We start from the raw sequence: 23,042 nt of genomic DNA on the forward strand, positions 1-23,042 counted from the left end.
GCGGGAGTACAACAAACACACACATCATGTCAACCTAGCTTCCTGTCCCACTTTGTAGGGGCATAGAACACCACTCTTGAAGCCAGACCAGATTCTGGACCATATGCTCTAATCCTCAACCTGATCATCCTTCCTTCCACCATGCTGAGTGCCCGGAGACAAGTGATCCCACACTTTGAAACTCTGACCAGCTGTTTACATTTTCATTTATAAATTGTTGCCTCTCGCCCTTCATGTTTCAAGCGGGACATGAGGAGATCGCTCACAAGAAAGTGATGGTGGGAAAATGCAATTACTGTCATAAGAGGTGGATGATGACAAGACACACTTGCCAACAACTGATGTTAAGTCAGCAAGTCAGGAAGATGACCAGGGTGTGGAAGTGGAAGACAAGATGATGGAGAATGAAGTCCTTGACCCAACCTGGGAAGGTGACATGCAGAGAGAGGACAGTACAGGGGAAAGATCTGCAGCACCAAAACAGACAGGAAGAGGCAGTGGGGTGGCCAGAGACATAAGGTGATCCACTGTTCCCCAGAGCACCAACATGGGTGAAGTTGCCAGGCCAAGGGTTAGTTGATCCTGAGTCTGACACTTTTTTAAAAACAGTCCATGCTAACCCAAAAAAGTACATGTATAACATCTGCCATCTCAGCATGAGCAGAGGCAGCACAACTAGCAGCCTGGCCACCACCAACATTATCAGACACAAGACGGCAAAGTACCTGACTAATTGGGCTGAATGTAAGGGTCAAGAAACAGTGTCTGCAGGTGATACCACTGCCTCCCACCAAGCACCTGTTGTTGCACACTTGCAACCACCATCAGCAACCAGGTTCACATCCTTGTCCCTGCACAATGTTCATCTGTCTCTACCTCAGTCCTTGGAATGTAAGTGTAAATCTCAGCCACCCACCCTCAGGCCACAATATTATATTGCCACATTTCCAGACTGCTTGACCTTGAAATGTTATTGTTTAGGCTTGTGGAGATAAGAACTTTCCACAACCTGATGGCAACGGCCGTTCCGAGTCAGTGTGTCATCCCCATGTTACACGAGCACATGTCCTATAACATCAGTCTTATCCTGAACAATGCTGTTACTGGAAAGATCCACTTAACAATGAGCACGTGAACAAGTGCTTGTGGCCAAGGATGCTACATTTTCCTGACAAAACATTGGGTGAACATTGCAGACCCTGTGACGGAACAAGTGCTACCAACAGCGAGAATTGCGGGCCCTGGTTCAATCAGGGTTTCCCCCATCTTCTTCAGCAGTTCCTACTCCTACTACTTCTGCGGTGGCTGCTGGACACATATTGAATGGAAGATTTGTATCACAGAGTGGGATGTTCTCTATGATGTAAACCTAGAGTAATGATCTAGTACACATAGTACTAAGAGGGGTTAATCTGCCATGACAGGGTCGGGTTTAATGTAAGCAGCTGAAGTGTGGGGCAGGATGGCTTCTCACCATATCTCCACCCCTGGGTGTGGTTCACATTGTAAAATGGGACCTGTTCGCCTCATACAGGGTCTGAGTGTGGAGGCAGGCATATCTCCAGAAGTGTGTCTTTGCTAAAGGTCAAAGAGTCTGGATTCTAAACTCAAGAGGTGAACCCGCAATATTTTTGAATGGACTTTTTACTTTATGTTTCACTTTGTACCAGACAAGGGCAGTATTTCAGTCTTCATGTGAAGCGGTTTATGTTTAGTGAAATAAACCAGCTGGAATTTTAAATACACACATTTCCTATGATGCCTCATCCTCCTCCCAAGTGAGTAGCATTATTACAGTACATGTCTATTATTAAATTAGCCCTATGAGGAATGATGTAACTGACCAAGAAGTTCTTATGTTGTCTTCCAATGACCATGTTCCTTGACATTTCTGGAATGTAATAAAAAGTGGCAGACATTCTTTTTTAGAAGTTGTCAAACATAATGTCCATTTGGCATATACTTTATTATAAAGTGTTAATATACCTCCTAAGTGACACTGAAAGCAAACATTTCATTTTTACTGTGCAAAACACAAAAGGTATATGCAAACAATTCAGAGTCTATGATTTTGAGAGGTAATATAACTCACTAACTTTATCTTATCAACTGACTGCTAAAAACCCCCAGCAAGTTTAATGATGTAGCTGCAGAAATGACAGGTATAGCACAACATTTAATATCACAAGACTCTGATGACCATAAAGCTGCCACTTATTCTGTTTTACTGTCATTTCCTCCATGCCTAGATATTGTAGTGATGTTTTTACTGCTTACAATTGCACGTTACATTTGGCAGACATAGTCTTTACCAAGGATAATAGCCTTTATAGGGTGTTCATAGGGTAAAACTCCTTTTATAAGAGAGTAGCTCCCATAAAAAAACAGGAACAATATTAAGCCTTCTATCACAAGAAACAATATGACACAAATCTAACGATGTTCTCAAATGCAAAACTTGCTTTTAAATGAAGGAAATGGCAAATACCTGCAAGAAGGTATGACTTGATATTGAGACAAATATTGGAAGACCAGAAGATGTTAAATGTCTTGAAGGAATACACCTAATAGTTTTTTGTTGTTATTTGGGGACCCTATAGAGGTCAAGATGGACATAGGGTAATTTCTTTGTTGTTACTATTCGCATGGTAGTTACTGCTAAGAACTAGATGACTTCTAGAAATAAGTAACCAATAAGTTTTATGCATGGAAACAATTGGATCTATACTCTAGGTTACAATAAATTAATAATCAGGATAATTCTTTTTTTCTTCTTTTCCTCTCTCTTTTTCTTAAGTATGGGAGGAAGCTGGGGTGGCTTTAAAAATCAGGAAAAAGTGAAACACAAAAATATCATAACTATATTATTTTTCTTGTGTTAATGTATCTGCTCTTCATGTTTGAGTACAGATAATACATCATTACAAAAAAAATTCAAAAGAAGTTTTTTAGATTCTTTTACTGAGGTTAATTTTGTTCTATATATGGGACATGGATTTCCTCAGTCACATTACTTCAAATTATAATTATTTTGTCCTCTATGTTATGAGAATAACCTTCTCACTATTTCTGGAATTTCTGCATAGCAGTCTTGAGCATATGCAAATTGTCTCTTCATAGGTCCATTGAAGACGAGGACTTGAACTCTAGTGCCACCTACTGGAAATAGCAATCCTAAAGTCAATATTTATCCTAAGTCATGTGGCAAGGCATGTTAAAGATTCAATATTGACTTTTAGGATTGCTACTTCCAATAGATGACACTAGAGTTCAAGTCCTCTTCTTCATTGCAGAGATAATTTACATGTTTATTTTCCCAGAGGAGCATTGGATGGCTTATAAATCTCTTTACACTAGCATGGCAGGCATGTCACTCTCCACAAGGAGAAACGTTACCCTTTAGATCCCAGTCTTATGCATATACACAGTAGCTGTTTGATACATATAGAGTTGACCACTATGTATTTATTTTAAAAAATTGGCATAGGGTCTTAAAATGAAACATACATATTCTCACCAGTCAGACCATTACTCCTATTACTCAGTACTTCCCTGCCTAGTAGACTCTGATTGGCTGCAGCCATTGCATAGTGTACCCCAGCAGAAGAGGAAGAAAGAAGGAAGAACTCAGCAGCAAGGAACAATGGAGGCTCCCACTTTGTTTTGTGCTCATCAATATAATCAAATATTCTCAAACCAGAATCAGTCCATTAAAATAATACAATGAAGCTTATTATGATTTTTTTTTCAATATCAGATATATTAGTATACAACTGCCTGGTAGCTCCTTCAAACTAGTTTAACATTATTTATTGGTTCTGTATTTCTCATTTGTCTTTATTTTTTTCAGAGGAATGATGTAGAAATAGATTCATTATTATAATGACATTTCTACAACATCAGACTTTCTGATTTGAACCTTCTGCGAGTTTAATTATGAGTAGATGTATTCAGGCACAACTGTAAAAGAAAGCTACATTTTTAATGTCATTCCAGTATATGAGCCATAAAAGACAGAAACTAAGAATCATTTCTACATGAGAACCTCCTTCAAAAAGATTAACAAAATAACATGTAATTACAGAATTTAAGGTTAAAGGGTTTGCATATTGGTTGCAATATATTACAAAGACTTTTAACATAAATAATCATTTACATTATTTTATTTGCAGTTGCTCAAAATAACTTGTTCAATCTTAATGGTATTTCTTCTACTTTTATAGCTTTAAAGGCCAAATGAGCTTGTTTAGTTGGTTAGTAACAGAATAATCAAGCTGGTTACTACAGCTCAGCTTTTTACATTATTTAATTATCTACTATATAATTGTCTAAGGGTCACTTCCGTCTTTCTGTCTCGCTGTCTGTCACGCAAGACCGCTACATCATCATCTCGCGAGACCGCAATGCTCTCTTGGGACCAGAGCATGTGAGGAGCATCGGCAGACGCTTCGCCTAGATCCAGGGGCCAACGGAAGGTAAGTATATCACTATTTTTTATTTTCATTCTTTTTTTTAACAGGGATATGATGCCCACATTGCCATATACTATGTGGGCTGTGCAATATACTACGTGGGCTGTGCAATATGCTATGTGGGCTGTGCAATATACTATGTGGGCTGTGCAATATACTATGTGGCTGTGCAATATATTACGTGGCTGTGCAATATACTACGTGGCTGTGCTATATACTATGTGGGCTGTGCTATATACTATGTGGGCTGTGCTATATACTATGTGGGCTGTGCTATATACTATGTGGGCTGTGCTATATACTATGTGGGCTGTGCTATATGCTATGTGGGCTGTGCTATATCCTACGTGGGCTGTGCTATATACTACGTGGGCTGTGTTATACACTACGTGGGCTGTTATATACTATGTGGGCTGTGTTATACACTACGTGGGCTTTACATCTCCACAACAGGTGATGTCCTCTTCCTCCAACTTAACTCTGTGTCGAGACTTCCAACACTGAGCAGTCCTCTGACATCAAGATGCAAATTATCGCAACTTGCTTCTCCGAAAGCATTGGAAAGGCCTCAGGTGATGCACATAGTGCTGGTAGAGGCTTGAAGAACACGGAGGAAGAGGACATTGCATGCCATGGAAAATGAAAGAAGAGGTCACATGGTGCTGAGGAGGAGTGGCCATGAGGCTATTGTGAGACGAAAAGGATGGGTGACGTGATAAAAGTGTATTGGGCTTTTATATTTTTTTCACCCTGTCAAATTCCTCTACAAAACAGGAAAAATGGACAGTAAAGCCAACGCAAATAAAAAAGATCTGGATTCAAGAGAATCCTATATTTTTTTAATTTTAAGCAAATTCTATTCACCCTAAATAGATTCACCAGTCTCTAGCACTGATAAAAACTGGTGCACCATAGTGTGACTGGGGTGGAATTTTTGTTTAAAATGCAGCTGCTGACATGTTGCTGTTGCCCAGTCAAATGAGACTGTGTGCGTTATTTCTACAAGGCATGCAAGAGAAAGAAACTGCAAATCATGAATAATCCGGAGACCAGTCAGAGAGAAAGAGCTGAGTCATGAAAGATGGAAGATGGAAACTGCTGTGAATAACTGCTGGGCAAGGTACGAGTTGCTGATGTAAAGGGAGCTGAGAAGGAATTACTGGCTGTTGTTGATGGGACACAAGAGACACAAATTGGGTAAAAGAGGTCTATGGGTGGTCTAGAAAGTTGTAAGGGAAATATAACCAGAGAGTGCCATTATTATCGGTATCAAGTGAATTAGGTATCCTATGTGCCACAAGCAAAGCCAACTGTTATGTGGCACAACTATGTTCAGTTATTGGTATAGACTCTTACCTAAAGATGAACACTAAAACCACTAAGCTCATGTGCCTCAATGTGCTGTAATCATTCATAATATATTTTATCGTATATTGTTAACATCAAGAACTGAGACTATATTGCAACCACTATGACTGTTTCTCTACCACAAGTGGAACTAGTTTTGTTTTAGGAAAGCTTCTGAATTCTGCCACAAAAATGAAAGTTTTTGCTAAACTGCTTCTGATTCTCAATTCCTTGGTGCTGTACCACCCCGATTAACCTGCTCTTTTAAATTGGAGGTTCTTTTTAAGTGTTCCAATAATTATATTGCTAAATGTATAGCAAAATTGCACACTTACTGCGATCAGTAACCACTGCACGAGCCTCAGGGTTACTTGTTTTGTTTTTCAGGTTCTGAGCTGCAGTTATTAGTTCTTCCAAATGGGGTCGTTTTTGTTCCAAATCCTGCAGAGTTACCTATGTACAAAGATATATGCAAGAAAATGAATACATGCACTAAAGAAAACATATACTTATATATGCACAGAGATTTTACAATCACAAAGAAATACACTCCTTAACATTGATATTGTAACACCAAGAATAAAAAGTAGTGGGAATATGAATATTACAGAATTGATAAACATGTTAATGAAATACAGATAATGATTAAAGGGAAGCAATATTTTCAAAACACTTAAGTTAATTCAGCATCAAGTATGAGCACCACAAGTAGAAAAAAAGGCATTTACATGCCTGAACATGTTATCAATAAGATTATTAATGGTAGCCTGAGGAATCATTTGCCATTCTGAAAGTACTTGTACATGCAATTTCTCAAGATCCCTTTGAAATTGGGATGGCAGACATCCTAGATGAGCTTGATGTCTCCAATTTTTGTGGACTAACAGCTCGGAGTGTATGTTCAGTTAGCATGCATACTTGTTTTCAACTGTTTATCTGCAAATTCCATTAAGTTATTTTATTAAAAATGCAAATTCCCTATCAGTATGCTTTTGAAGTGTGGGAGAAAGCCAGAGCGCCAGGAGGAAATCCATGCAAACACAGAGAGAAAATTCAAACTCCTTGAAGATGACCTTGGTGGAATTGGAACCTTTAGACCCCAACGCGGTAAAGGAAGAGTGCTAACCATTGAGGACAAATAATGTTGTGTGCTAGGAAAATTAGTCCTCAAGTTGGGAATTGTGGCCATAGGAATGTGAATGTATGGCTGTAATACAGTATGCCTGTGTGAAATTGAAAAAAGGTATAGTAGACATTACTCAATGCTTTTTATATATCAAAACTTTTCAATTGTCTTCATAACAACCTTGAAACACTTTTTTTTAAAGATAGAGAAAATTATTAACATCTCAGATTTTCCGTGTTGAAAAGCATGATTGGTGCCAGAGAGAAATGAGATTGGTAATATTCTGATCTTGATAGGTTGTGAAATTCTTTCTAACAACATGTGAATAGTGCTAATTCTGGAGGTTGCTGTGAACTTTTGACACTTAAAGGTTCTTTTTAAAGACCCACTGTCAGCTATAGCCTCTACATTGTCACAAGTCCCACCATACCAAACTGAACTATAAATGAAACCATTGGCAATAACTTGCTATTACTAATGGAAGTTGTGTGTAGCATTCAATATTAAACATTAATGGAACTGGTCTTCTAAAGTGATGGCAAATACATATGGCATGAATAATTTGCTAACGATCCAGTTCCCATGTTGTGATGTTTATTAAAAGTAATGTACACATTTTCGGAAATCCCTTTGGTTGCATTTTTCATGCAGAAGCTACAATTATGTTCAATGTTCTTTAGTGGCATTGGGACTTTTCTCAATACTTGCACAAGAGCTTTGCATTTACTGTTCTGTCCTTTCAGCCATGAAACAAAAGACAATCTTTAAGTAACATAAATAATGAAATAAAGCATAATGTTCTTTTGAAGTGAATGATTTAATGCACCAATATTTCTGCTGAGTATAGCTCGGGTAACAAACAATTCTTAAACAAAAGGAAACTAACAGTAACTTCAAATGACAAGTGACTAATTATGAACGATATTAAATTCTTGTTATTTTACAGCAAAAACATGTTCTACTCAAGTGGAAACATGACACAGAATAAATAATAAAACTAAGTTTCACCAAGATCACTTTTTGGTGCACTTTTAATGTTTGTTTTTTTTTATCGAATGCCAAGAATTAATCAAGTGAAAGAAATTATTGCCAGTGACGAGAGGGTATTTTCATATTCAGTGAATTTGGTGCAGACATTTTTACAATTGGATTGAATGGATTTTCAGTTGCTGAAATTTCAGCAATAAATCTGTCTAACGTACTTCTATACTTTTTTATAATTGAACAAATTCATAGTACCCTAAGTTAAAAATCTGTGTATTAATGTGGCTTAATTTATCATTTCTGCCCAGCAGAAGAAGTGGCCTTGTTTCTAAAAACCAGTCCGGCTTGATTTACATAATTTTTCATATATTTTGCTTGTAAAAAAATAAACATATTTAGTGCACTCTTTTACAAACCTGTTTTGGGTGACATTTTTATTTTAATTTGCAAACACATTAATCATCCACAATTATGAATATGAAAAACGCAAGAAAAAACACCACACTTAAAGCATGCAGTATAAAAAAAAGACTGTTTTTATTTAGGTGGCTATTTTGAACCCCCTATTTACTATGTATTAGGCTACCTTTACACAACAGTATGTTGGTCAGTGTTTCACATCAGTATTTGTAAGCCAAAACCAGGGGTGTGTCAAAATTGCAGAATTGGTAATGTGTTTCTATTATTCTTTTTCTCTTATTGATCCTCTCCTCGCTTTGCTGATGTGAAATACTGACCAAAATTCTGCCATATAAACGTAGCCTTAGTTTTTTATTGTAGGCAAATTATTCTTGTGTTAGCAGTCATAAGTAAGATCAATTGTACCAGATGATTAGTAAAAGAAATTGAAAAAAAATTAGCACTGTCAATCACACTACCTAAAAATGTAGTCTTGTCTTGTCCATGCAATGTCTTTATATTTTGAGTAAATTGCATATTTTAACAAGCTGTAATAAAGCATGGTCATAGTGTGTATTTCTGGACACGAGGAAGCATGTAGTACAGAACATCTAGAACATTTTAAAATCTGTTTTGTTTGAAAGTATTGTGAGGGCACTCTTAGTATCTCTTACTCACTTAGAAAGTCTAGTGTACCATCACAGTGAGAGCTGAGGATTAAAGGTTCACTGATCCTGTGTAACATACTGGGTTTAAGTGCCGACTAAGGAACCTTTGACCCCTCTTTGATTGTACCCACTGCTTTCCCTGTTGCTTCACAACTGTTTAACTGTCTGGATTTCAGATTTTCTGATGGACAAGGAATTTTGCAATGAAAAAGAAAAGTAGTAAAATGCACTAAAGGAGAAAAGCCCATTTTCAGTATAGGGCTACTCTGCTGAATGCAATTTGCGTTTGCATGTGGAAACATAGAACATGCTTATCTGGTTAGCAATATCAAGAGATTTAGTCAGATTTTTTTTATTCTAGCCAATGATTACATCAATCATGAAAAGTATTTCAACTATGTGATGGTAATTGTCAAGTCTGTATGAGACCATCTGCTGAAAAAGGCTATCTTGAAAAGACTTGGCTGTATCCATTCCATCTAGTAAATTCCAGAGGACCCTTGGCTTTTACTCTAGAACTCATAAAGAGATCTGAAATTACTGCTGGGTTTCATGGGATGTGTCCATGTAGAAGCTGTTGGCCGGAGGAACAAAGCGGAGGCAAAAGTAGTTTAACTGAGTCAGTAACTGGAGGGACAGAACTAGGGACAGAATCAGGAAACAAAAGTGTTGTCAAGGGTATAGCTGTGGTCAGATGCTAGAAGATTACTCAAAATAGCATCATGCTGGCTAAGGATTGGCTCAAGAAGATTACAGAGACAGACATAATCAGGGTCAAAAGATGGGTCAAGATCATGATTACGCCTCAAGCAATAGCAGGGACATTTACAAACTCAATATCTGGCAACTCTCAGCAGACTGTAAAGAGTGTAAATAAGGTTTGGTTTCTGACCCATTGGCCACAGCAGAAAGCTGATTACTCCTGCTGAACTGCTGGACACAAACACCCATTAGCCTGGCTTAGCAGCACAACAAGTCTCAGCCACAACAGCATGTCTGGCAGGACAATATCTTTGCTGCCTAGAGATACTCTTCATGATGTCTCCATTGCCAACGTTACCAAGTGAAGATTTCAACACTTGTTGACAGCGGCATTAGGTATTGAATCAAGTCTGGGTGGAGATGTGATAGTAATTGCATGTTGTAAATATCTAAGCAATTTTAATGTAAGGAAAAGATCATGCCAATCTGAAGAAGAGTTTTTCAAGTCAAAAAAATATTTCTCGCACAGATAGCAAGCTTTCAAGATACAGTGCTGCTCACAATTATTGGCACCATTTCATTTTTTCATAGACTGCACAATGTCTTCAGAAATAAATGTAAATGTACCAAAGTTATTAATTAGTGGTCCACAGTAACACAACATGCTTCAACTTCAAAGAAGAGACAGAATAAACAGCATGTGCATCAATATGACAGTCTCCGAAAATTTCTTGTAGCCGTCTATAAGCTTCTTGCATTTCTCAGTATTATATTCCACTCTTTCTTTGCAGTTTGTTCAAACTCTTGAATGTTTTCAGGTTTTTTTCCCAATGACAGATTTCAGCTCACCCCAAAGATTTTCTTGGTGATGAGGTAAGGACTCATTGATTGACATTTTAAAACAGTCCATTCTTTCTTTTTCAACCATTCCTGTGTATTTTTGGATGTGTCTTTTAGGTCATTGTCTTGCAAGAGGATCCATGATCTTTGACTGAAATCAAATTTTCTTACACTGGGTAGGACATTTCACTCTAAAATCTCTTGATAATTCTCTGATTTCATGATTCTTGTGTTTTGTCAAGGCCTCCAGTACCAGAGGCAGCAAAGCAACCCGCATGATTATGTATCCTCCTCCATGCTTAACTCTTGGTATGGTGTTCTTTTCCTTATAAACTTAATTGAACTATTTGTAAACAAACTATTGCTTGCATTGCCAAAATGCTCTATTTTTGTTTCATCTATCCACAGATCATTTTCCCAGAAGGATTCTGTTTTTTCAAGGTACTCTTTGGCAAAGATCAGTTTTCCTTTTTATGTCTTTTTACATCAATGATTTCTTCCTTGGCCTTCACCTATAAAACTCTACTTGCTCTAGTGTGCGGTGTATGGTACTTGTTGAAACCATGACCAAAGACTGTCCCAGTTTGGCCTTCAGTCCTTTGGATGTTTGACGTGGTGTTTTTCCAACCATTTGCATCAACCTTCAAATACATCTCTTGTCAATTCTAATCTTTCCCCCACGTCCAGGGAGATTCTTGATGGTTACATCCTTAGCAAACTTCTTAATAACATTGCACACTGTTGAAATTGGGATATAAAGGTCTTTACACCCTTGGGAAATCTTATGTTTTCTAATAATAGCAGCACTGACAGTTCCTTTGTCTTCACCATTGTGACAAAGAAACCTAGCCTACCATGTGGCTTTTTAAAACACTGAAACCATCATTCATTGGCTAATTCATGTCACATGGGCATTAATCATAGGTAATTTTCATTTGTGATTTATCACATGCAAGTCAAAATGTGTTTCCATACTAATTTAATGTAAGGGGTGCTAATACCAGTGTCACAGCAAGCTTTAGGTTATTGTATTTTTCCCTCCCATTGTTATTTGTTTTAAATTATTGTGCATCGTTTGCTGTTTTGTATTAAACATTAGTGCTCTATAAAAAAAAAAACATTATGTACTTAAACTTTTTGGGTGCCAATAACGATGAGCAGGACTGTAATACCAAGCTGTAAAACAACATTATTATCTTGCCAACTTGCAAGTCTATTAAAATGGTCTCTGTCATAGGGTATTTGCAATACATTGTAGATAGTCTTCCTATCAAAATTATAGATTGTAAGGTCATGCATTTATTTGTTTTCTTAATGTGTCAAGAAAGATGTACAGTAAGTACATCTAAGCAACAGAGAATAAAGATTCTTACAGTAGGCTTAACAATGCTTCATATTCCACATGCTGTGCCCATATTCAAGGGTGGGTTATGTTAATAAAATTCCATACAAAATAAGAAATACAAACTAATTTAAAGATGAAAGAAAAACAATACATAAAATACTCAAACTTAATACTTCATAGTTGGAACCATAATGTACTATACACATATTTTATTACCTTGTAATTATTGCTCTGGATCCTAGGTCATACAGATACGGTAATACATTTCTAAATTGGAAGCTAGCCACCCAAACCATGCAGTCTATCACTCGTGCTCTTAGGCAATATAATTTGTATTCAATGGAGGTTTGCCCTACACACAGGGCCAGTCTAAGCTGAAACTCTTTGTATATTAATGCAATTAGCTGCAGGTGTTGCTATTTAATTAACAAGAGTCTTCATTCAGCCACATGTAGTCTATAGACCATCCAGACAGAACAGATCACACAATTCTGCACTAGTCACGTTTGCCCAGAGCAAAATTGTCACCCTGATTTACAAGTCTCTTCCTTTTATAATCAACATAACAAGATGATATTATCACTTAGTAACATTTTTTACTGATACATTCCTCTAAGACATAAATTGAAATATGTTAGTGGCTTTTGCAGTCCTGGTCAAAATGCTTTTTAGTAAATTGTTTAGGAATAGCAAAGTTTGCGTTTAAAAATCCCCTTTCCACCTTATGCTGCAAAATTGTTAAAGTCGATTCAATCATGGAAGAAAATATTAAAGCCATTAAATAATTAATTGATTAATGCCAATTCACCATTTGCATTCCTAAATTTAATTACATATTTGATATGTAATGCGATCTACCCATCGGCCCCACTCACTTACGATCGCTGATAGATGCTACTGTGCAGGTGTTGCCAGCACCATCTTGGTGAAGACAATTTTTTTCCTCTATCAAGATGGTGCCGATGGCGCCTGCACAGTAGTATCATTCGGATCATCCATAGATGCTACTGTGCAGGCGTGGCTGGTGCCATTTTGAGACAGAAATTTGTTTTCTCTGAATAAATTGATATCAGCAAATAAAATAATTTAATGCACATTATACATGCAATCATGCTGCAGCATGGTGCCAAGGCCGTCACTTGCCTGCTGAAGGTGATGTTTTTTAATGCATATAATATTCAGTATGTAAAATAGGGGGCAGGTCACTGAGGGATCAGTCTTGTGTAGAAGACTTGGCACATACTGAAGGGTTGCAGTGAGAAGTTTTAATGTGGTCCAATACATACAATTACATTACAGACATTTTGGTCATATAGACCTTCCTCAATGTACTAAAACTGTTTACTTGGAAGAATTATGGGGATCCCCCCATTAAAAGTTAAACAATCTAGTGTCTAAGGTGTCCTGTCCTGGCTTAAAAAAATGCCAGGAATGAGGCAGACCATCCAGTCCAAGTCCCAGTTGGGTACTCAGAATAATTGACGCGGTATCCACTGCTTGTCATGCCTTAGGCCAAAAGCAAACCAAAAAACAATTGAGCAATTGAGCATTTTTTTTCATAATTTAATTTAACTTTAATAAAAATGGATGGTATCATTCAAGAATACAACTGGTCCTACAAAAACAAGCTCTCATATGGCTTTGTTTGTTATGGCTTTTGGAAGAAGAGGAAGGAAAAGTGTAAAATGGAAAAATGAAAATTTGCTTTATTATTAAGGAGTTAAGCAATAAAAATAAACTATTCACTCATCTATTTTTAAAGCATTTTTATTGTGCAGCATTTTTCCACACCTACCTAAAAATATTTCACAGTATTATATGTCTTTGCTTTGCTCTGTTGGCTGGAGTGTATATACTGTAGTTAGCAGTGCTATCTCTACAATATTAATCATGGTGCTTTCATGGTGATTGAGTCGACTATTGCAGCCCAATATTGTGACCAAGATCAGTTAATTACTTCCTTAAACAATATATTTTGTCTGTTATTGTGGAAAATTACCATCGCCTTCTAAAATTAAGCTGATGATATTATGCAGTTACAGACACATCACTGTAAATCTTCCGTAATTACAAACATAAGCTGATTTCTAATGTTGAACTAACTACAGACAGTGAAACAAAAGAGATTTTAAAATAAGAACCTATATACTGTAATAAAATAAGAGTTTTAAAATTACCCTACAATTGTAACCTGGTATTAATAGAGCATGATAGTTGATAAAAAAAATGGTAAAATGTACAGTATAAAAAGTGCTTAAAACTGTCAAATAAACCTTGGAGCCCCAGTAAGTCACATAATTTTCATTCCGTTTATATAGAGGTGATCAATTTTTCAAATTTGAATTTGCAGACTGTGACAAATTTTCCCCCAAAATTTGAGTTGTGGTAAAAAAAAATTGTGCTCAAATATCAATACTGGTAATATTGTTTTTGCTCAGAAAATACATGTGGGGGAAAGAGTCCAACTGAGCTTACACTTTACAGGTGAGACAGAGGTAAGGAGAAAGGATCCACTGATCAAAAAAGCTTAAACTTCACAGGAAAGAGAAAGAGAATTCCACTGACCATAAAACTTCATCCCCACAGGAAAGAGAGAGAGGACTCAACTGACCATAAAAGCTTAAACTTCACAGGAAAGAGAAAGAGAATTCCACTGACCATAAAAGCTTAAAGGGAACCTGTCACCCCGCAAAATCGATGGTGAGGTAAGCATCACTGCACACTGAGAAGAAAATTGCGCAGTGACAAGATCCTACTAAGCATACATTGGAATTGACAACCTAAGCATGCCCAGTAGAGCAGGGGCTTGCCCAGCAGATGAAATGCACATCACTTATGAAGTTGACACTTTGTTTCAGGCTGGGGACAGAAGCTGTGGTACTGACTGCAGCCTCAGCCTCCTGACGACAACTCGTTTGAGCATGCAATGGGGATTCTCATATGGATCATCATCAAGAAAGAAATAAGCAATAAAAAAAAGCATGACTGTATGGCACTCTTTTTCTAATTTTTCATTAGCCCCTTTTTGTTGCATAGTGATTGATGATTAATGTAAAAGGGGTAATTTACAGACATTATCATCACTGTCCCCACTGGGGCTCACAATCTAAATTCCCTATCAGTATGTCTTTGGAATGTGGGTGGAAATCAGAGTATAAGAAGGAAACCCACGTAAACATTGGGAGAACATCACCATTTTTAGTTTTTACAAATTACAGATATTTTTTCCAACATTAAAATAAAAAAATGCACAAGTTTGGCATTACTGTGATCGCGTGGACATGGAGAATCATTTTTCATGGTTATTTGTACAGCACAATGAAAGGCACAAAAGCAAAACTCAATAAATGCTGAAACTGCAATGATGGAGTTAAGGTTTCTTTGCAATTTCAGCACACTTGAACAATTTTTCCATCTTTTGAGTACATTTTATGGTACAATGATTGGTACCGATCAAAACTTCAACTCATCCCACAAACAGGAAACCCTATATAGCCAAATCTTAGGGAAAATGAAAATGCTTTAGCTCTTGGAACAAGAAAAGGTAAAAACAAATGGGTGAACATAAAAAATTCCCAAATCCTTAAAGGCAAGAGCTGAGAGCAGCGTGAGGTAGAACAAGAGACCCTGAGATTAAAAAGTAATTTTATCAAAAGTGGAGCAAGCAGCCCAGTGAGTGACGCTGGAATTAAGGTATTTGACCCTACATCATGCTGCCCTCAGATGGTGTAGCAAAGATCTAGTGACAGATTTATTAAAGGGGTTGAAAAACCCTTTGTGATAATACTGAGGACTAAACAAATATATGAATGATATTCAGCTCAGTCCTAAGCCTTGCATGGAATATGAATTCCAAAGGAAGGCAGATCTAAACAGAAAGAAATGTCTTGACGTTGATATGTTCTGATGTTTTGTATGTGTGAATGGGAAAGAAGTGAAAGACTGAAATATGATTTTGTATAAAAATAGAACGGTTTCATAGGTGACAGAGCAGAATTGTCTAAGAACTGCTGAAATGCACAGATCTTCCCTAACTCTTAGCTATTCGTAGATATGTATATTCTATGCTCCATTACCCCAGCACCAGCCAGGGAGATGTTTGCACATAATAGCATTTTATTCTTGATTGAATTTACACTTGGAATGTTGCTTGCTAGTGTAAATATACCATTATTCATCTGAGAACTGCAAGGCAGACATTTTTTCAAACTGTGATAACTTATTTTAGTATCTAATGATAAATCAATTAATTGGGGAAATATGCATTATTATGGACTACTTTTTTGCTTCACCCTTTAAGACTCATATTGCACAAAAATTGAGATTACTCAGATGTTTCCACTAAGTAATAGTACTGGCAATGTGTTAGCAGGTTTGTTTCATGTAAGATGCAATAATCAGATATGAAATATAATGAAACAGCCAACGTAAAGGTTACAAAATCATTAAAATCCTGGTCTGTTTGCCGACATTTACTTCCCTAGTATCTCAGCATCATGCCAGCCGCTGTCTATTAACCTTTGTACAGAGTTTTGTTCCCACAATGACAACCACCTACCCGCTTGTGTCTCGCTTTCAGTGGTAAATATTTATATTTACATGTACTGTTTTATATATATATATATATATATATATATAATATATATATAAAGCTGTGTATGTATGTGTGTATGTATCGAGCCACCTGCACTCGACATATCCCTGCCCACTTCACATAGCCACACTCACTCCATATACAAAGCCACATCCACATGGCCCACGTTGTTAGCGCACACGGGCAGAGACACATTCACCTCGAAAGCCACCCTGCAAAACTCACTGGCTGTGACATCCAAGCCGCCGAGAGCTACAATCAAGGCGGCCGCCTTCAGAGTATCAGTGCGAAGCAGGCACAGGCCACATCTAGCTAAGTCGTATCTAGAATGGAGTTTCTCCTGTGAGGCTAACAAGAATCCCACAATGTCTGTCCACTATTCCATCCTTCTTCTCAGCTAGATAATCTAAAATTTAATATGGACAAAATAGAATTTGTCATCTTTCCCCATCTCACTCAACCCCCCCAAAGGACCTATCCATTAAAGTAAATGGCTGCTCACTCTCCCCAGTGCCACAAACTTGCTGCCTTGGGGTAATCCTTGACTCCGATATCTCCCTCAAGCCACATATCCAAGCCCTTTCCACTTCCTGATGACTTCAACTCAAAAATATTTCCTTGATCTGTAGATTCTTCAACCAAGAATCTGCAAAAACCCTAGTAAATGCACTCATCATCTGCCACCTTGACTGCTGCAACTTCCTGCTTTGTGGCTTCCCTTCTAACACTCTCATACCCCTCCAGTCTATTCTAAACTCTGCTGCCCAACTAATCTACTTATCCCCCTCCGTCAATCCCTTCACTTGCTCCCCACTACCCACTCTATTTTAAAACTCTAACCATGACATACAAAGCCATCCACTTCCTGTCTCCTCCATACATCTGTGACCTAGTCTTAGCCAATGAAAACACAAATAGTCATTATCTCAGTAAATGAGAATACTTTATAACACCAGCTTGAAAAATCATTTTAAATTTTGTATTGTTGGCCTAATGAAATGAATGTTCAGTAAATGCACTCAATATATGAACAGGGCTCCTTTTGCATCAATTACTGCATCGATGCGGTGTGGCATGGAGACGATCAGCCTGTGACACTGCTAAGGTATTATGGAGGCCCAGGTTGCTGTTATAGTAGCCTTCAGCTCATCTGTATTGTTGGGTCTGGTGTCTCTCATCTTCCTCTTGACAATATCGCATTCTCTATGTAGTTAAGGTCATTTGAGTTTGCTGGCCAATCAAGCACAGTGATTAGTGTTGAGCGATACCGTCCGATACTTGAAAGTATCGGTATCGGAAAGTATCGGCCGATACCGGCAAAGTATCGGATCTAATCCGATACCGATACCCGATACCAATACAAGTCAATGGGACTCAAGCATTGGACGGTATTCCTGATGGTTCCCAGGGTCTGAAGGAGAGGAAACTCTCCTTCAGGCCCTGGGATCCATATTAATGTGTAAAATAAAGAATTAAAATAAAAAATATTGCTATACTCACCTCTCCGACGCAGCCTGGACCTCACCGAGGGAACCGGCAGCGTTGTTTGCTTAAAATGCGCGCGTTTCCTGCCTCCCGCGACGTCACGGCTTCTGATTGGTCGCGTGCCGCCCATGTGGCCGCGACGCGACCAATCACAGCAAGCCGTGACGTAATTTTCAGGTCCTCAATGCCTAATTCTAGGCATTCAGGATTTTAAAATTACGTTCCGACTTGTGATTGGTCGCGTCGCGGTCACATGGGCGACGCGACCAATCACAAGCCGTGACGTCACGGGAGGCAGGACACGCGCGCATTTTAAAATTACGTCATGGCTTGTGATTGGTTGCATGCCGCCCATGTGGCCGCGACGTGACCAATCACAGCAAGCCGTGACGTAATTTCAGGTCCTCAATGCAGAAATAGGCATACAGGACCTGAAATTACGTCACGGCTTGCTGTGATTGGTCGCGTCGCGGCCACATGGGCGGCACGCAACCAATCACAAGCCGTGACGTAATTTTAAAATGCGCGCGTGTCCTGCCTCCCGTGACGTCACGGCTTGTGATTGGTCGCGTCGCCCATGTGACCGCGACGCGACCAATCACAAGCCGGAACGTAATTTTAAAATCCTGAATGCCTAGAATTAAGCTTCCAGGACCTCAAAATTACGTCACGGCTTGCTGTGATTGGTTGCGTCGCGGCCACATGGGCGGCACGCGACCAATCAGAAGCCGTGACGTCGCGGGAGGCAGGAAACGCGCGCATTTTAAGCAAACAACGCTGCCGGTTCCCTCGGTGAGGTCCAGGCTGCGTCGGAGAGGTGAGTATAGCAATATTTTTTATTTTAATTCTTTATTTTACACATTAATGTTGTATTTTACACATTAATGTTGTTTCGATACCGATACCCGATACCACAAAAGTATCGGATCTCGGTATCGGAATTCCGATACCCGCAAGTATCGGCCGATACCCGATACTTGCGGTATCGGAATGCTCAACACTAACAGTGATACTATTGTTTTTAAAGCAGGTATTGGTACTTGTGCAGTGTGGACAAGTGCCAAGAGAATGAAATTTCCATCTCCATCACTGTATCAAGCTACTCATGACCAATAGACAGTGCCAGAAGCATCTCACCTGGGCCAAGGAGAAAAAGAACTGAACTGTTGCTCAGTGGTCCAAGGTGTTGTTTTCAGAAGAAAGTAAATTTTGCATTTTATTTGGAAACCAAGGTCCCAGAGTCTGGAGGAAGAGTGGAGAGGCACACAATCCAAGCTGCTTGTGGTCTAGTGTGAAGTTTCCACAATCAATGATGGTTTTGGGGGTCCATGTCATCTGCTGGTGTAGGTCCACTGTGTTTTATCAAGACCAAAATCAGCGCAGCTGTCTACCAGGAAATTTTAGAGCACTTCATGCTTGCCTCTGCCGACAAGCTTTTTGGAGATGGAAATGTCATTCTCCAGCAGGATTTGGCACTGTCCACACTGCCAAAAGTACCAATACCTGGTTTATAAACAACAGTATCACTGTGCTTGATTGGCAAGCAAAGTTGCCTGACCTTGGCCCCATAGAGAATCTATGTGGTATTGTCAAGAGGAAGATGAGAGACACCAGATCCAACAATGCAGATGAGCTGAAGGCTGCTATCAAAGCAACCTGGGCTTCCATAACACCTTAGCAGTGCCACAGGCTGATCACCTCAATGCCAAGCCACATTAATGCAGTAGTGGATGCAAAAGGAGCCCCGCCAAGTATTGAGTGCATTTAGAGAACATACATTTCAATAGGTCAACATTTTCAGAAAGTAAAATAATTTTTCAAGCTGGTGCTATAAAGTATTCTAATTTACTGAGATAATGATTGTTGGGTTTTCATTGGCTGTAAGCCATAATCATCAACATAAACAGAAATAAACACTTGAAATACATCACTCTGTTTGTAATGACTCTATATAACCTATGAGCTTCACTCTTTGTATCAAAGAACTGAAATAAATACGTTTTTTGATGATATTCTAATTTAGTGAGAAGCACCTGCATCTATCAATCTATCTTTTTCTCTCTCTGTCTGTCTTTCTGTCTTTCTGTTGATCTGTCTGTCTATCTAAAGATATACACCTCCTTATCTTAGCGTGGAACGACCTGGTCAGCTTTAACTGTCTTTATTTTTTTCATCTGATTTAACCTGTATCAGTTTATAGTGAGGCAAAATCTATCCCTTTCTGTCATAATGAATCAATGCTGTGGACATGGTTGTAGAATATTGTTCACATTAAAGCAAATCACTATTTTTAAAGGGTGTTCTATAACTTGAGTTCCACTTGACTGAACAAATGTGAACGAAGTGTAAGTAATTGAAAAGTTTCCTCCTACTGTTTGCAAACAGAATTTAGAGAAAACAGTAGGCAACATATCCAGTTTTTAATTAAAAACAGATGGAAGATACTGTGCTGCTTTTTTATGTTACCAGTTCAATTTGAGCTGCCTATAGTTAAGTGTGATGAAGCAAAGCAAAATGTGTAGTTGTAATTATCAGATGTGTGCACCAAGACAGGTCTGCAGTTTGCTGCATGGGGTGGAAGTGACAGGAATACATTTTTATATGAAAATTCTTTTATTGATTCGCTGCACAATCTCTTACTTTAATAGATATTGCTATTAACTTTTAGTCAACATCATCAATTGCTGAGGTCAAATGTACCAACTGAAAGCTGGTTGAGTTTCCATTTTTAGGATCCTTATCACAATGCAATCAAAATAGAGAAATAAAGGGCTTTTCATCCATTTAATCCTGCAAGTCAGCTGATGACAAGCATTTCTCTGGTTTTGTGGTAGATTCCTTCAGTATATTTACATAGATGCCAAGTGTACTTTTCAGGGATAATGTCAAGTGGCAAAGTGCTTTGCTTCAAAATGTCTTTAGAAGCACTTGTCAAGAGAATTTAAATCCAACCTTCTCTGTCTTAAAGAAGTTATAGCTACAATGAAAAACATGTATACAGACAAATTGGAACAATTGGTGTATTAAATTGCCCAGCAAATGAGAACAGGGTTTTTCAATGAGTGTAAGCTTTCACGGTGTGGAGGCTGCATGCAGCCAAAGACTATTTCTACAGGCAAAGCTAGCACATAAAAATTGCAGTAACATTAAGAGAGTATTATCAAGCTTGTTCATTCATACCCACATGTGCACTACTGCATTGTGGGACTGTAGTCAGATGATAGCTATTGTGTAAAAAAAATTAATTGCAACTCTACTGACCAGTTGCGTAACTAGAGTCCAATGGGCCCCGCTGCAAGATTTAGACCAGGGCCCCGCACATGGTATATATAAATGTCCTCCATCCTAGCATATATACAGTGGGGCAAAAAAGTATTTAGTCAGTCAGCAATAGTGCAAGTTCCACCACTTAAAAAGATGAGAGGCGTCTGTAATTTACATCATAGGTAGACCTCAACTATGGGAGACAAACTGAGAAAAAAAATCCAGAAAATCACATTGTCTGTTTTTTTATCATTTTATTTGCATATTATGGTGGAAAATAAGTATTTGGTCAGAAACAAAATTTCAACTCAATACTTTGTAATATATCCTTTGTTGGCAATGACAGAGGTCAAACGTTTTCTGTAAGTCTTCACAAGGTTGCCACACACTGTTGTTGGTATGTTGGCCCATTCCTCCATGCAGATCTCCTCTAGAGCAGTGATGTTTTTGGCTTTTCGCTTGGCAACACGGACTTTCAACTCCCTTCAAAGGTTTTCTATAGGGTTGAGATCTGGAGACTGGCTAGGCCACTCCAGGACCTTGAAATGCTTCTTACGAAGCCACTCTTTTGTTGCCCTGGTGGTGTGCTTTGGATCATTGTCATGTTGAAAGACCCAGCCACGTTTCATCTTCAATGCCCTTGCTGATGGAAGGAGGTTTGCACTCAAAATCTCACGATACATGGCCCCATTCATTCTTTCATGTACCCGGATCAGTCGTCCTGGCCCCTTTGCAGAGAAACAGCCCCAAAGCATGATGTTTCCACCACCATGCTTTACAGTAGGTATGGTGTTTGATGGATGCAACTCAGTATTCTTTTTCCTCCAAACATGACAAGTTGTGTTTCTACCAAACAGTTCCAGTTTGGTTTCATCAGACCATAGGACATTCTCCCAAAACTCCTCTGGATCATCCAAATGCTCTCTAGCAAACTTCAGATGGGCCCGGACATGTACTGGCTTAAGCAGTGGGACACGTCTGGCACTGCAGGATCTGAGTCCATGGTGGCATAGTGTGTTACTTATGGTAGGCCTTGTTACATTGGTCCCAGCTCTCTGCAGTTCATTCACTAGGTCCCCCCGCGTGGTTCTGGGATTTTTGCTCACCGTTCTTGTGATCATTCTGACCCCACGGGGTGGGATTTTGCGTGGAGCCCCAGATCGAGGGAGATTATCAGTGGTCTTGAATGTCTTCCATTTTCTAATTATTGCTCCCACTGTTGATTTCTTCACTCCAAGCTGGTTGGCTATTGCAGATTCAGTCTTCCCAGCCTGGTGCAGGGCTACAATTTTGTTTCTGGTGTCCTTTGACAGCTCTTTGGTCTTCACCATAGTGGAGTTTGGAGTCAGACTGTTTGAGGGTGTGCACAGGTGTCTTTTTATACTGATAACAAGTTTAAACAGGTGCCATTACTACAGGTAATGAATGGAGGAAAGAGGAGACTCTTAAAGAAGAAGTTACAGGTCTGTGAGAGCCAGAAATCTTGATTGTTTGTTTCTGACCAAATACTTATTTTCCACCATAATATGCAAATAAAATGATAAAAAAACAGACAATGTGATTTTCTGGATTTTTTTTTCTCAGTTTGTCTCCCATAGTTGAGGTCTAACTATGATGTAAATTACAGACGCCTCTCATCTTTTTAAGTGGTGGAACTTGCACTATTGCTGACTGACTAAATACTTTTTTGCCCCACTGTATGTCCCTCATCTGGGCCCCATCTTGGTACATATATTCCCTACCCTGGTATACATATCTCCCACCCTGGTATATATATATATATATATATATATATATATATATATATATATATATA

At 38.6% G+C, this 23,042-nt stretch overlaps 1 protein-coding gene across 7 annotated transcripts in view; it reads right to left on the reverse strand.

The window, feature by feature from the left end:
• The window catches only part of DMD (dystrophin), a 3,762,639-nt gene that overhangs the window by 1,153,467 nt on the left and 2,586,130 nt on the right, over window positions 1-23,042 (reverse strand). For all 7 annotated transcript variants that reach the window (XM_077296691.1, XM_077296689.1, XM_077296692.1 and 4 more), the window contains one exon: window positions 6,155-6,272. In XM_077296691.1, the coding sequence (XP_077152806.1) occupies window positions 6,155-6,272 (118 nt within the window). The remainder of the gene's footprint in view (window positions 1-6,154; window positions 6,273-23,042) is intronic.

Source organism: Ranitomeya variabilis, chromosome 3, assembly GCF_051348905.1.
Source record: "Ranitomeya variabilis isolate aRanVar5 chromosome 3, aRanVar5.hap1, whole genome shotgun sequence".
NCBI classification, from domain to species: domain Eukaryota; kingdom Metazoa; phylum Chordata; class Amphibia; order Anura; family Dendrobatidae; genus Ranitomeya; species Ranitomeya variabilis.